The 15078-nt window shown below is 45.8% G+C and overlaps 3 protein-coding genes across 3 annotated transcripts in view; all 3 read right to left on the reverse strand.

The window, feature by feature from the left end:
- The window catches only part of LOC126556385 (alpha-2Da adrenergic receptor), a 104736-nt gene extending 99515 nt beyond the window's left edge, over positions 1-5221 (reverse strand). Inside the window, exon 1 of the mRNA XM_050211654.1 lies at positions 4460-5221. Coding sequence (XP_050067611.1) covers positions 4460-5176 — 717 coding nt within the window. The 5' untranslated portion in view covers positions 5177-5221. The remainder of the gene's footprint in view (positions 1-4459) is intronic.
- LOC126558163 (uncharacterized) overlaps positions 1-15078 on the reverse strand; it is a 481612-nt gene that overhangs the window by 319364 nt on the left and 147170 nt on the right. The window lies entirely within an intron of this gene.
- The window catches only part of LOC126561177 (uncharacterized), a 408397-nt gene that overhangs the window by 173448 nt on the left and 219871 nt on the right, over positions 1-15078 (reverse strand). The window lies entirely within an intron of this gene.

The raw sequence follows: 15078 nt of genomic DNA on the forward strand, positions 1-15078 counted from the left end.
AGGCACATGAAACATCACACGATGGTCAGCCTGAACCAACAAACAGGCTTCTTTTTACAGTGTGCTTGTATCTGTGCACTTTGAAGCTTACAAACCTCCCTACTCCCTCTATATCTCTTGGACTCGGTCAGTTCCATCGCTCAAAAACAATAGTTTTCACAGCCTTGGCTACATTATTCTTACTAGGAGTGGACTGTTTTCTGAGCATTTATCGTTAGCTTCGTTACTGGAAAAGCTAGGTTAGTTAGGACGTCAATTTATGGGTGTGTGTGTCTCTCTTTTAGATTCCACAAGAAAACGCACGCTTTTGTCTTAAGTTTGCCTGGATGTGTTCTTCGCAATCCTTTTCTGTTTCTTCATCTGGCACTCTGGTCTGGCCTTATCCTCGATCCTTCAGAAGTCACTTAGTCATAAGGAAGGGGAGCGAAAGATGCAGTAAGCAGCAACAACAACAGCTATAAAAATACTCATCGCATAAATATTCATCTTTTACAGCATTAATAAAATCAAAACAAGGAAAATGCAAATGCGTTTTCACTACACGCGCGTCTCGCTGTGTGTGCGTTCTTTGTCTCATTCACCCCTTTTCTGTTTCGCTTCATTCCACTTAAACGCCTTTCCGGTGAGGATGGTTTGCCGGTAATGCTGGTTGGTGGATGGGCTTGCAAACGCGGCTGACAACAACTCGCCATTCCCTCTGTTATCATCGTTTATACATCCTAGCGCGAGCGGTGCAAGAAATTTCGAGCGCACTAAGCAAAGCGAGAAACGAAAGAAAAATCGAATGCTTTTCCAAGCGTCTGTTAAAAATGTGACTTTTTTATGAACTCCGTCACCATCCGTGCAGCGCACGTACCCCTGTGGGGTTCGACTCGCTGCCATTTTTTTTCCAAACAGAGCAGCGAAAACAAGCGGGACGGGTGCGATTTTCCACGCAGCGATTGGAGTGTCTCGGCCGTCGCTTCCCTGTTTTGCAGAGCACGCCGCACACAGGAAATGGATTTGAGACTTTTTTTCTGCTTCGTTCTCTGCTTTGCTGCAGCAAACGCAACTGCAAATCTCGTCCGTGTGAGCGGGGTTTTTCTTCCTCGCCGGACGTAACATTATCCAGACGAGTGGAAGACAAACATTAAACCGTTGCAAGCGGACGCCCGGTCTTTCACTGCGAGAGGCTGCAAAACTGCAAGTCCACAGCGGGCGCGCACGTACACGATCCGTTGTTTGCTGCCCAACGAGTGCTGAGTCCGACGGGGGGGGAAAGGAGTACGTTATCATTCTTGATTTTTTTTTTTTGCTGTTGCTTTCACGACATCCGTTGGGAAGTTCTGAGCTTACTGGTGTCGGCGTGTGCTTGTGATCCGAACCTACACGTGCTAACGCTGGATGCAAATATTGGATATGACAGTCGAAATTGAATTAAATTGACGTGAGCAAATAATATCGCAACTCACCACTCCCCTTACCCAAGCGTCCCAACCATCTTTGTGTTCTGTGTGTGTGTGTGTGTTTTTTGCGTGCGTTGATGTTTGTGTGTAAAGGAAATAAAGGTAACGAGCAAACGACTCGCCGTCATCGTTTGCACTAGCTTCTCCTTTGCTGATCAAGTTACACAATCCTTTCCATCAATATCTACATATTATTATCTGCTTTTGTTTTCTTTTCCCCTTCTTCCCTCCCTCCCCCCCCCCCCACACACACACACACACACACACGCACATACACCTGTCCATTGTGGGATTGCTTTCGCCCGCAAAGGATTTCGGTTCCAATTGCAAGGTTCCCAGGTATTTGGTAAAAATCCCATCCCTAACCTCAAAAACCCAAACCATAGGAAGCAAATAGGATGCATTCGGCAGAAACATATCATCTGAAAGAATGTTCACCACCTGCTGTTGTTGATCTACCCTCCGTATACCTTCAAGGACCTTGAAAGTTAAAGGTATTCTGCGTGTGTGTGTGTGTTGTTTCGTTTTTTCTTCTATTTAAGGATGTCGTAAGAATCCGGAAGTAATACCGCGACCATATTTTCCGCTGACTGTGCCGGTGTAATCTCGCCACACACACACACACACATACAAAACCGACACACATTGCAAACGGTAGTTGGGAAAAGTGAGGATTTTCTCACCGGAGGCCAAGCCGGGCATCAGCAAGGCTTAGTCGAGGATGACAACAATGGACGGACTCAATAGCGCTTTCCCTGCTTTGTGAGGGTGCGTTCGAAAGCGGCGATATGGAAAAGATGTACGATGGGGAAGGAAGTTTTCGAATGGGCTGGCTGGCTTAAGGATGCCGAGGGCACACACACACACAAAACTTCTCTCCCCTTCCCCCACATGGCACACACGCGTGCTATGCGTGCAGGATCAGCAGGATTTAGTGGGCGTCAAGTGGAAACGAAAAACGAACTTTTTGGCTCTTTTGCGTTTTTCTCGGCGGTCGAAGAAGCGCTGCGAGTGAAGAAGGGTGGACTAATATCACCAGATTAGTACATTGTGCCGAATTTGGATGTATGAATGCATGTGTGTGTGTGTGTGTGTGTGTGTGTGTGTGTGTGTGTGTGTGTGTGTGTGTGTGTGTGTGTGTGTGTGTTTCGATGTGTTTTATTGTTTCAACTCCCGGAAAGACAACGCAACGAATGGGAAAAACAAACCAAGCCTTGCTCATCATTTTCAACACGATTCGTACAAACAACGGCACCACAAACGGAGCTACGGGGCTGGTATGTGTGTGTGTGTGTGACGGGTGGTATGTTTTCCTAGCTGGCAAAATCTCGTGGCAGGACGCGTGTGCTTCAGCACGCGACGTTCGTATTGAATTTCCGAAGGCGAAGGATAAATTTACCTTTCGCCACACAAAACAACCGACGGCAAGGCTTGGGTTTTGGGGCCGATTCCTTCCCATTGAATGAGTTCTCAACAATCAAACCATGCCGCCGGATATTAGCTTCCACAATATGCTGCCCCTCGTCACCCATCTACCCCACGCTTTTTCCGATGGAGTGTTCCGCATCGACCGGGGACCCCGGTGTCGGTAAATTCCGGGGAAACCATACCGAAAAGCATCAAAAATAAAAATTCGTTTAACACAATGTATTGAGTGAGATGAAGGAGGGGAAGGGGGGATGGGGGGGGGGAGGGGGGCTTTAACGTAAGGCAACGGGTGGCTGAAGCCAAAAGGGTGCCGAATAACCATAGAGTGAACTTGACGGAATACTTCAGCAGACACCTAGCGCCCCTGTAAGATCAAGAAGGCTGAAAGGCAGGGTGCTGATGCGGAGTAGACTTCAGTCAGGTGTGAGATATACGCGTCAGCAGGATATTCACGGCGTTGCGTACGTGTAAGTTTGCTCTCCCAGACATGGTTTCCGTGTTTGCTTGTTTGCTCGTGCTTCTGTGGGGCACGCGCGCGAACGTGTGCGTGCGTGTGTGCTGAGCATTCAATATTCGATCGTTCCATTTGCTTTCACAAGTACGAACCACCGAAATCAACCTTCGCTTCGGCCCTATTCAAGTCACACCCGGCGAACCACATCGAACAGCGCCGAAATTTTAGCCCGCCAGCCTGTTCCCCGTCTTTCACTGCTTGGCTTGGGGTTGATTCTCGATTTCCACGTTAACTCTAGTTTCTACCGTTCCCAAACCCGTTCCAGAGCGCGAGACGGATACAGACGGATTCGTACGTATCAACAACATTTTCGGGCCGTACGTCGTTTGGAGGTGTTAAAGATTACTCACACGCTGAGTCGAAAAATGCCGGGTGGTGTAATATTTTTACAACCGAAACCGGGTGTGGAGGAAGGTGAGCAGGAGTGATGAGGATAGACGTGGGTGGTAGCAATTTTTCGGTAGGTTAGGAAAAATTATCTCTCATGAGCAGGCCGGGTAGGTTCTTCCCATCTAATCTGGGCGGGATCACTATATTGGCTTGTTGCCGCATGCGGATGACCCACCGGGAGGCCAGATTAGAAGCTGTTAAACGTGGCTCAGCGTGATCTCCCAAAATGGCGGCAGATGAGCAGTCTTGGAGGATATGGCTGGATATTCTAGTATGCCTCATCTTGATGTATACAAATTACAAACTTGCTTGTAAGATACAGAAAGGATAAGGTTTGGGAGACTGTGCAACTGAGGCTGCAGGCTGTTTGTAAGTTCTGCATGGCAAGTTTTTTTTTATGTCTCTTCCATAACTTGAATAGCAAAACTTGAAGAAAGTAGAGCTTCGTCCAGACATTTTTATTATAATTAAAGTTGGTCTGGACGATTTTATATCGAAACTCCAGATTTTCCAAAACATGATTTATTTGCTGATGTCCGCTCCAAAGAGCCCAGAGCAACCTCCAAAGTTTCAAGACTTTAAGAATAAATTATTTTCCACCTGAAGAAGGCTCCCAAATAACGGCCACTATCAGAAGCATCGCCATTGTATGTGAAAAACCTAAACCTTTCCAACAACTTACCTGACACTGTGGCAGCTCGACGTGACCTTCCGGCCGTTGCGCTTTCCATCCGAGCAGCGGTGGTATGCAAACCAGCGCAGACATGATCCACACGGCAGCAATCATGAATGCTGCCCGGGCCGGCGTTCGCGACTTCAGATACTCGATCGCTTTCGTGATGCTCCAGTAGCGATCGAGCGAGATCAGGCACAGGTTCATGATGGACGAGGTGCAGAGCAGTACATCCATCGCGGAATGCACATCGCACCACCAGTTGCCAAAGATCCAGTACCCCATCAGTTCGTTCGCAAGCGAGAACGGCATAATGACGAGCCCGAGAAAGAAGTCGGCGACCGCCAGCGACGCGATGAACCAGTTCTGGATGTTCTTGAGCGTTTTCTCGGTCGCGATCGCAATGATGACGAGCATGTTGCCGACGACGATGATGATCATAAGTATTGTCACGATAATTGATGCGATGATGATGTGCGGTAGCGTGTACCCGCTCGGGTACGCGCCCTGCACGATGGTAAGGTTTTCGCCCGGACCGACACCGTTGCTGGTGCCACCGGATGCAGCCGCTGCGGCTGCGGCCGCCGCCGCCGCCGCTAGTGAATCGTTAAACATGGTGGTGAGGCCAACGGCGCCGCCCCCGACACCGCCGTACGTCCCGTTCGCTCCCACGATCGCGAGGAAGTCCTCCTGCGTAATGTTGCCCGGCGACGAGACGAAATCCATATCGCTACGGCGCCCTCCGCCAGCTGCACATTCGCCGAGGCTCGTTGCCGCGCTGCTTGCGTTACTCCCAACGACAACCCAACGAGCTGGTAGGCGAGGGGTATTACGTTATCTACTACTGTTCCGCTCCTACTGAGCACCGGAATCGTACACACGGACGCACACGCACTGGCCCTCGAATATCTCTATCACGTGCCGATACATGACGGTATCGACGATCGAGTCCTGCCTGGCTCGATTGGGCTCAATTCGAGCAGTTTGTATTTACCTAACACAGCTATCCGCGATTAGGGCACGATCACTGCCTTCGATCGCTTTACCACTGGGTACACATTTACACTACACACGCATATACACCCACTCGACGCACTACACGCACATACCTAACCTAACCGTGGAACGAACAACGGCGTAACACGATAGACACACAGCTTAGCTTTAGATACGCACGCACACGTTTTATTCGTGCGAATTGGTTCCGCGCCGCCTTCTCGTCTGCTCGCACCTTCCCTATATGCTAGTGGTAATGGACACGGGATAGTGACCAGAAGAAATGGCACAGGCGAGAAATAGAGCAGGAAGAGAGGACGAATACTCTGCTCTGTAGTGCAGAGCTGAACAAGCACGGACTGGTGTACGTGTGCGAGCGTTGATGCGAGAGTAATAGGGAAGGCGAAAGCGAGAGTGCTACTATCACTCCTACTTTCTCTCTCTCTCTCTCTGTCTCTTCCAGGTTGGCGCTGGAGACACAATTTTTACCCGTTTTTATCCGAAACTGCTGCTCGACGCACGCTGCGTTGCGTTGCGAGCCTGTGTTTAGCTGACTGTGTTGATGTATATATGAGTGTATGTGTGTTTCTGTGTACGTGTGTCTGGTGTGTACAAATGTGTGGATTGAAGCGTTTCCTAGTTGTCTAGTAATTAAATGTGCACACGCATTTGCACGTGAAAGGATCACCTAGCCGTACCGTCTACTTGCGGCAAAACGTCCACACAAGGGTTCAGGTGAGACAGATGCATTCGTTACGTACTCTTTCGTTCGCCGTGTAACTGTCACCGAGACGCATTGTCCTGTGGAAGCGTGAGCCCACCTCCAACACCACTAAACATCGATCTCCACACTGCCCGGCACGTTACGCACACACGCACACCAGCACGCCGCTGCAAACGCCGGCGTGTGTTAAGGGTTCGCACGCATCGATCGGGTTGTGATTAGTTGGTGCTGCTGGTGCTGGCTGTCGCTGTGTCGCCTGTCGCCAGCGTGGCCGGCTCGATATTGCGTGGGCACGGTAGCGCCACCGTGCGTGGCCCATCGCGTGCCCGGACCGTCCGTACACCTTTTTGCGTCGCCTGCGTCTGCGCACCGCCGTCTGCTGCTTATCGGTGCTTATCGTGTCGGTTGGACGGGCCTGGGCTGGCCACAGCCACCGGCGCCACCAATCTGTGTTGGGCACGCGCCGCACAACGCTACCACCGCTGGTAGCCGGAATGGTGACCGTCGCTCGTACCGCGCGTTTTGGTTAGAACTCTGTAATTTGGAGAGCAGAACAAGCAGAAAGTGAACGTGAGTGGTTTTTGAACGTGAGTAGTTTGTGAATGTGTGCCGTGAGAGTTGTGTAGTGTACAAAAAGGTGAAAAAGTGTTCTATATTCGTTTAGTGTTTATGTGAGTAGTGATGTGTAGTGAAGTGTAATGTAGTGTAGTGTAGATTAGTGTAGTGTCGTGTAGTGTAGTGTAGTGTGGTGTAATGTAGTGTAGTGTGAAGTGTAGTGTAATGTAGTGTAGTGTAGTGTAGTGTAGTGTAGTGTAGTGTAGATTAGTGTAGATTAGTGTAGTGTTGTGTAGTGTAGTGTAGTGTAGTGTAGTGTAGTGTAGTGTAGAATTAAATAGTATTAAGTTCGATGATTGTGAAGATTGTGAAGCCGGTAGAAGAAGAAGATCCAGCAGCGAATACAGGTAAGTTGAGAGATCCTTTTCTAACTAAGCTATAGATATGCATTTTTCGCATTTTAATTTTGCAAGACGATTGATTAGTTTTGGCATTATCAGTTAGTCACACAATTTGAGGAACTCTCAGAACGAAAATAGGATGAGAGTTTGAATAGAGTCTTCTAGACATCGATTACTAATTTAGGTATACATCAACAAATGTGCTCCATACAGTATGCCGAAAAGAAGCAATTATCTTCCTCTTGTCAGCCAAAACCAACTGTCAAATGGCTCTAGGCGGAAGAAATTTTCGAGACGATCTTCAAACGTCAGGACCAGGGTTCAAATTTCATCCGGACCGTTCCCCCATAGTGAGGACTTACTATACAACTGCGTAATATCAGCAATTCTAGCAATACTTTAGCTTTAAAATAGACACAATATTTGTATCAGGACTTTCTATCATCCAAGAAAATAATACCAAACATTTTCTATGAATCCTTGACGTCTTCAAGGTCTCGAAACCTTAAAGCGCAATATTTAATTGCAAACAATGTCTTCCGATAAAGGTATGTACCAAAAAATTCTACTGATCTATGCTGCGTCGAAAGCTGCTCATGATTCGGCTGATACAGATGACTTTGTCTCAAGCAGGAAAGGTAAGTATGGCTTAATTATGACCATGTCTTGTCAAATATATGTCTCACCATTTATTTTTCATAAAACAATGCATTATTTACTGACAATATTATAATTATTATATGTTCTAAGAGTCTTGTAATGAATTTTGTAATTTATGTAATAACTAGCTTCTCCTTGTTTGATTTATAGTATTTATTTCGTTGTGCTGATGTTAATCCATTTGAATTTATATTCTGTCATATCATTTCTATTATTATCACACCATGCTGTTGTGTTTTTATCTCTAGTTGTATAAATGTGTCAATGTGGATGTCGCAAAAGGTTACCAAATCGGACTCTGTTTTCCATCACCAATTTTTATTTTACTCTAAAAGTGAGAAGATGTTGCTGAAAACTCGTTACAGCTTCAGTTACGTTGCAGCTATCTCCGTTTTCGTAGGGCGCCATTTTTTACTGTTTTGACACGTTAAAATCACGCTCAATTCCGTCAAATTCCCATGCTTGTTCGATATTTGCAGAGCAAACTGATAAAACCAATCAACGGGAAGTAACGAAACCTTTACAACGAGCTAATGAGCAGTTAATATGTATTGCCGATTGTTGGGAGGTTTGATTCGCAGAACTTTCTTCACAAACATTCACCTCGTTTCCCACCTTACTAGCTCTTTCTCTATTTTTCTCAAAAAAACAATCAATATCTAAGCGGTAGCGGCCCAACAACGCTAACAAATACGTTTTCCACCGACCGACCGTTTTCCACACAATCGCTCACAGTGGACGGGGTTCGGTCCATTTCTCAGATTTTTGTATCCCAGCCGCAGCAGCAGCAGTGTGGTGGGAATATGTTTGCAAATGCACTCGCGTGCAGCTGACGGCGATGCGCAATGCAAGGTCATACCCAGCGCCCAACGACTAATGGTGACCGTGCGTGCGTTCGTTCGTGTGTGCTACTAAAGAGCGCCGTCGAGACGGTTGTTCAGCGCTCGCTCGAACAAACATTCATCATCTGGTCCGCAGCTCAGCACAATAACAACATAACCTCCTTACCCTTGTAACAATGTTTTTGTTTTGTCTTATTTCCACCCACTTAACCCACCCGTACCGGTTGGCAAGCTTAATTGCTTGCGTTAATGAGCGGCTAGCGGTGTGTATGGGTGCGCGTACATTTTGCCCTTTGCCATCGCAAAAAAAAGCCTCAATCTACGCAAGATCAATATATTCCAACCAGCGCACGAGCGAGGCAATCCGTCGATGAGATCAGCTTCGAAAACACCGGGAAAGACATTATTACGCTCTCTCATTCCCTTCCATGCTTAGTGCGACAAAATTTCGTTTCTAGCTGGTAATAATACGAAAAAAACTGCCCCCGCCTGCGGTATAATAAACAGCAAGCAAACACAAATTAGGTTAACTTGCGTGAAAACGTTGGTAAGTTGCCTACGCCAAAAAAAAAAAAAAGAAGTCCTATAATTTCCCTTTCTGCCCTGGTAAAGCCACGTGGGCATTATAGTAGCGGTAATAAATTTAAATATTTTATAGACACCAACGGTTAGCATCTTGGGCCAAGTCTCTCGCTACCACTCACCTTCACAGAAATTCATTTTCCACCGTAAATGGTTGCCTGTTGTCCAAAGTTTTGCTAACTTGGCATTTTATTTCCAAACCCCTAACATTGGTGCACCAGTTTGACTGTGTCTATTTGTTTACAGCCTGCCTTCACCCGAAAAAGAAAACATAAAATTTACCAGAATAAAACCACCCCCCCATTGAACAGCCTTCTCGTACCGGGTGGAAAATCTCGCCTTTCCTACCAACCCTGGCCGTTCTTTTGCTTAAAATAATATTCCCAACACGTGATGTGAAGGATCGAGAATCCTTTACCTGGTGAGGGGGGGGGGGGGGGGGGGGAGGGAGGCAGGGGGAAGTGTGAGAATAAAATTCACCCCCAAACGCATTCACATATTTGAGCAGATTGAACGAAAGGGTAGGGAAGCTGGTTGGATTTTGGCACACTGCCTTTCTTACCCAACGAGTTCGACGAGTTCAACAGAAAAAGAAAGAAGCGAAACCAAATCATCGTTTTCCTTCCAAATGGGCGTGTGTGTGTGTGTGTATGCCGCCCACCAAAAAAAAGTACCGATTTCCTTCTCTTTCTGTGTAACAGGCGTCACAAGCTCAACACATGCACGATAATTTTCCCTCCACTAGCCGCCGAATCGAATCAATCATCTTAAAAGCTTTCGCTCGCTAAACTTTTGCCCCGGTCGTTGGTTGGTGTAAGCGAGGGCTGGAAAGGTTACAATATTTATCAATCAGCTCAATCTAGCGTGTTAAGAAGACTGTGTGTGTGTGTATGGGTGTGAGTGATAAAATGTCTACCCATGGGATGTGTATGTGTGGTGGGAACTGAGAGTGACACGACGAGCGCAATGGGAAAAAGATAAGTAGGAAGTCAAATCCTTTCGAAGAAGGCTCTTTTTGGTCACGTTTGATTGAGATTCTTGCGAACGAGGTGTGACGAGGCAGGTGAGATGAGGGAGGGAAGGAAAACAGGGGTAAGAGTGACAACAGCGTGTGAAGTTTGGCCGTGGATGAGAACGGGCCCTGCTACAAAACCTGGTGGTGGAATATGTTGGCGGCATTCGAGGTTTATCTGAGAGTTATATCGAGAAGAGTGTGGGGAAAGTGCTAAGAATTTGCGACAAATTGAATTAAGAGAGAGAAGAGATATCACAAGAAAGTTTACTTAAATCTACGAAGGTCTGAAATTGTGGAATGAGAGGTAAATTCTAACATCATTGCTTCCTAATCAACGATCGCGTTTCGTTGATCGATCACGAGAAGAATATAGAACACAGGAGGGAATGAGATGAGAGAGGTGACCTCCATTGTCGTTGCTTAAAAAATTCATAATAAATTCACTTATTATTTCCTGGGATGAATTTTATATCTTTTAATGCATGCTACGCACTGCATCTCATCACAATCAAACCCATTTTCATTCACGTTGCTTTAAAAATGGATATCAATGGCATAACAAAGAAAAAAACGCTCTCACACGTCACAGAAATCGATTCCTTGCTGAATCTTTCCCGACGTTTCCACATTTGCCGTAAATGGAAACGATCGCTCGTTAAGGGATACAGACAAAACATACAACGTTTCGCAAGCAATTCCCTGCCAGTGCTCGCCAAATCTCTACCTTCCCTACTACCCAGTAAACCCCCCCCCCTTCCCCCCTCACCCTATCACTTTACAAAAAAAAAAAACAAAAAAGCTGGCATTAAAAAGGGAAGCGAAACAAAACCAGATATCATCACCGGTACCAGGATCCAGCCAGGAAACAGACAGAAAAGTCACAAAATCCATTGCGCGATGGTGGTGCGTACCGTGCGGAATTGGGTACGAAAACGAAAGCATTGACATTGGCAATTCATTGCTGGCATTTTTCACTGCTACTGATTTTGGCCACCATTTTTCCCTCTGGCCCACCGGTATCCAGTTTGCTCTCCAGTTCGTGTTTCCCGCGTATTTCATTTCTTATATCGCCTTTGCGCTTTAACAAGCGCACGGTGAATTGTCACCGAAATGAGGATTTTATTCGTGTCTTCGTCGTTGGGCGAGATTTTCTTTTTTTCTCGCTTGTGTTTGCAAGCGTTGAAGCTGAGGTTGAGAGTGGGAGGGACAGCCCGATACCGCAGGTTAGGGGGTGTTTGGTTCATTTTGCTCACCGGTGGCCTTCGTCGGTACCGTGATTGATTAGCGGCAGTTAATTCATAATTTATTTCAAAATCCAAAATCCCGTGACGAGCGTGTAGGAATAAATTTGATATCAATCAATCGCTCCGTTTTCAGTGGCGGTGGGTTTGAGCGTACGGTAAGGAGCACAGAACACGGCGGAAGCTCGGTGTTTTTATCAAATTTTTGTGTTTTTTTGTATGAAGAGGTTTACGCCTTAGATATCTTTTTGATTTTGCAATGCTGTTATTGTCATTCCCAATGAGAATAATTTGAAAATTTATTCAACACATTATTAAAAGAGTAATGCAGCTCATCATGTTAAAAGGATCCGGTTCTCTTGTAGCATAGTTCTCCAAAGATTGACAAAAAAGCTCTCAAAATGGATAATTCTTCATTATGGTTGTCAAATGGGCTGTCCGTTAGACAGCGCTGAGTGCTTGAAGCTTTACTTGACCATTGACACTGAAATTCATATTTGAAACAACACTTTATCCAAGAAAAAGAGGAGAAAGAAAAAGAAGAAATGGCTCAACTGATTCAACGATCCAAAGGTTTTTCTTCGTTTCTTCGGAGAGGCACAACATCATTTTTAATGCTGTTGGAAGATTTAGAGATCTTCTTCTACTTCTTCTTCTTCTTGGCTTGACGACCTCTAAGGTTGCGCCGCCGGCCATCGAATGGCCTACTAGACTCTCCGATACCACATTGTTAGATAGTCAGTCCTCACTACGGAGGGACGGTCCGGATGGGATTTGAACCTGCCGTTTCAAGACCGGCGCTACTGTCGCCTATACTACTGGATCGCCCCTATCTTTAAGCCCCTTTTTAAGAAATTTTTCCCTATCTTTCTACCTCTATCTAAGCCGTAATGACGAATCATGCCTTTTGAGGTTAGGTTAGGTTTGTTTGAAGCTCTGTCTGTCTGTGTAATGTCTGTGTAACAATCATAATTACAACCACCAATAAAGTTTGTGGATGCGATAGTAGGACATAAGTCTTTGTCACGAAGAAAAAATGAATTCATCACGTTTTCAGATGTTTTAAAGAAGGATTGTAATACACGCTGATGACATTTAAGTAAAACATTTTTCGACCCAATGAACGCTGGAAATGTTTCCTGAACCTAAATTCGTGTTTTCGGCGTTTCTTATCTCTTATCACCTAGCGCATTTTGCACATGCGTCAGATGCTCCCGGATTAGTGTAGAATGTTCTATACTAATTGCTGCCCTTCCGCCCCCTATCACTTCCCTGCCCTTTTCGGTGTGAATCTAGCGCAACTCTTGGTGTCCGTAAAGCAACGGTGGGAGGTTAATTTAATTAGATTTGCGTTGCGAAGTTTCGTCTCCCTCCCCTCAGAAGGTAGTTAGCTCGCCACCTCACGCACAACACGATGCGAGATCGATCGTGTATGCTAATGAAACAAGCCTCTCGCTGTTTCTTTTTTTTCCCCCTAGTGCACGCGAAACATACATCTTCGATGCTGAACACCTATTAGGCTTGTTTAAAAGCACACTCCAAACAAAACAAAACTATGAAGCGGGGGTTCTAAAAAATCGCACACACCAGCAATCTTAAATCATTGTTTCTCTCACCGACCTGTTGCGTGAAGGGCGTCCGATGTGCGAAGTTCGCTTGTTAACATGGGACCGAAAGCAAGCACTACGCAACGTACGAGCGCACCTAACAGCTCGTAAAGCATTGATTCGGTTAGTGTGAAATCGAATTTACGTCACGCATTCACTCGTGCTAGGGTTCTAGATTCCTGTTTTTTTTTTTATGACAGTCTTCAAATCATCCACACCAATCAATTAGCTTCGCCCAGGATTGACTGCTACCAATATCGTAAATTAAATTCTTGCCAAAAGAGGTAGTCCAAATATGTCCCAACCCAACGAAACTAACCGGGGTAAAACGGGGGTTTGCTGGAAAAAAATGCAACGAAAAAGAAACAGCCCAGCAAACATGGACACATCAGTAAATAAAATTCCCCAACACCCTGGTAGGCTGTAATTGAATTTCTCAATTCGTAATAAACCACTCCCGCTGGGTTTTTGGGTTCCTCTTTTTTTTTGCAGAGAGTGGGAGAGACTGTCTAGAGCCGTCACGCCTGTGTGGTATGCAACAAACGGGCGCTATTTGCATGTCCCAACCACCAAAACGACCACTAAAAACCCAGCCCCGTTACTACTAGCTCGACGGCTCGACCCGACTTGATAATAACAATATTTGTTAAATTTCCGTCCACTCACCCTCCCACTCGCCTTCCCTGCAGCCCTTTTTTCCACGCCCGGAAAAAAAAATCGTAACAGGAGCAAAATTGGTTTCATTTTAACGCCCAACCCTGGCCAGAATCGATAAGGAAACTTATCGCCCCATTTACACCAAGCATCCGCAAACGGGCGGATGGGTCACGCACTGAACGGGATATTACCATCATGATCCCAGAAAAAGTGCCGAATTTTGGACGTTTTTTTTCCCCCACCAGCTAAGGAATAAAGGTGTCGAAAGGCTTGAACGATCGTAACCATTGTTGGCCATCACGATGCATCATTGTTGTGAATTTTTACACTCGTTACTGTGTTCCGAACCGGAAACTTATAGAAGCATAGGAGCTAATAGTGATTCTTTGTGTCACAAAGAGTGGATAAAAAGGGTGGAAGAAATAACGATAAAAATATGCCATTGGCAAAAGCTTCTCTCATGGAGAATTCGCAAACGATTTGTATGTGGCGTGATATGTCAAGCAATTATCGGACTCAACATTGTACTCCTGTGCAGGGAAGCATGAACTCTTCTTGCTTGGCACATCAATCTGGATCAATCTGGCGTGCGAAGAAACAGATGCAGCAGAGCCCGGAGTAACCCTTTGGACAGTAAGAAGTCCGATGTCCTGCGCAGTCAAAGTAATATTAAGCATTTTTGGAAAACAAGTCACATAAGGATACCAGCCATGGATTTTTAGCTTCATTTGGACTCTACAAACAAATGGGCTTGACTTTTTTCAGGGTTACTTGACGACCCGTAGCAATTCTGCAGCTTAGGCGCTCCAGTTTATCAAGCCAAAAAAGAATTAGTTCTTTGAACTTTCGATCTCTTCTAGCTCCTCCAATTTTCAACTGATTGACTAGGAAGATAGACAGTATTTTGATGGTAAATGTGGTTAGTTTAATTGAATGATGATTTCTGTATTAAAAAAGCCTTCATAAAGAAGGTGCGGTACGTTCCAATTTTCTTTTCAAAATGACACTGATTAGAAATTCCTTGCGATCACCTTTTGGGGACAGGATTAATGACACCCACACGCACCCGCCTGGACGAAAATGACGGTCCGGCACGATGTTCCTTCGATCAAAATTGGTGCATCAATGAGCGGTGGGTACCAGAAGGCAATAAATCAAACCGTTTGCCGATGCATCAGCACATCGCACATGACGTTTGTGAGCAGGCGTACAGGGTCCCGCATTGCCCTATCCGCACCAAAACAAACAAAACACACAAAAACAAACAAAACACACAAACCATCCAATGAACCCGGTTTGCTGTTTTGCGTTAATAAACGTGGCGCTACGGCTCGACGGATGCTGGGAG

This window comes from Anopheles maculipalpis, chromosome X (assembly GCF_943734695.1).
Source record: "Anopheles maculipalpis chromosome X, idAnoMacuDA_375_x, whole genome shotgun sequence".
In the NCBI taxonomy this organism is placed as follows: domain Eukaryota; kingdom Metazoa; phylum Arthropoda; class Insecta; order Diptera; family Culicidae; genus Anopheles; species Anopheles maculipalpis.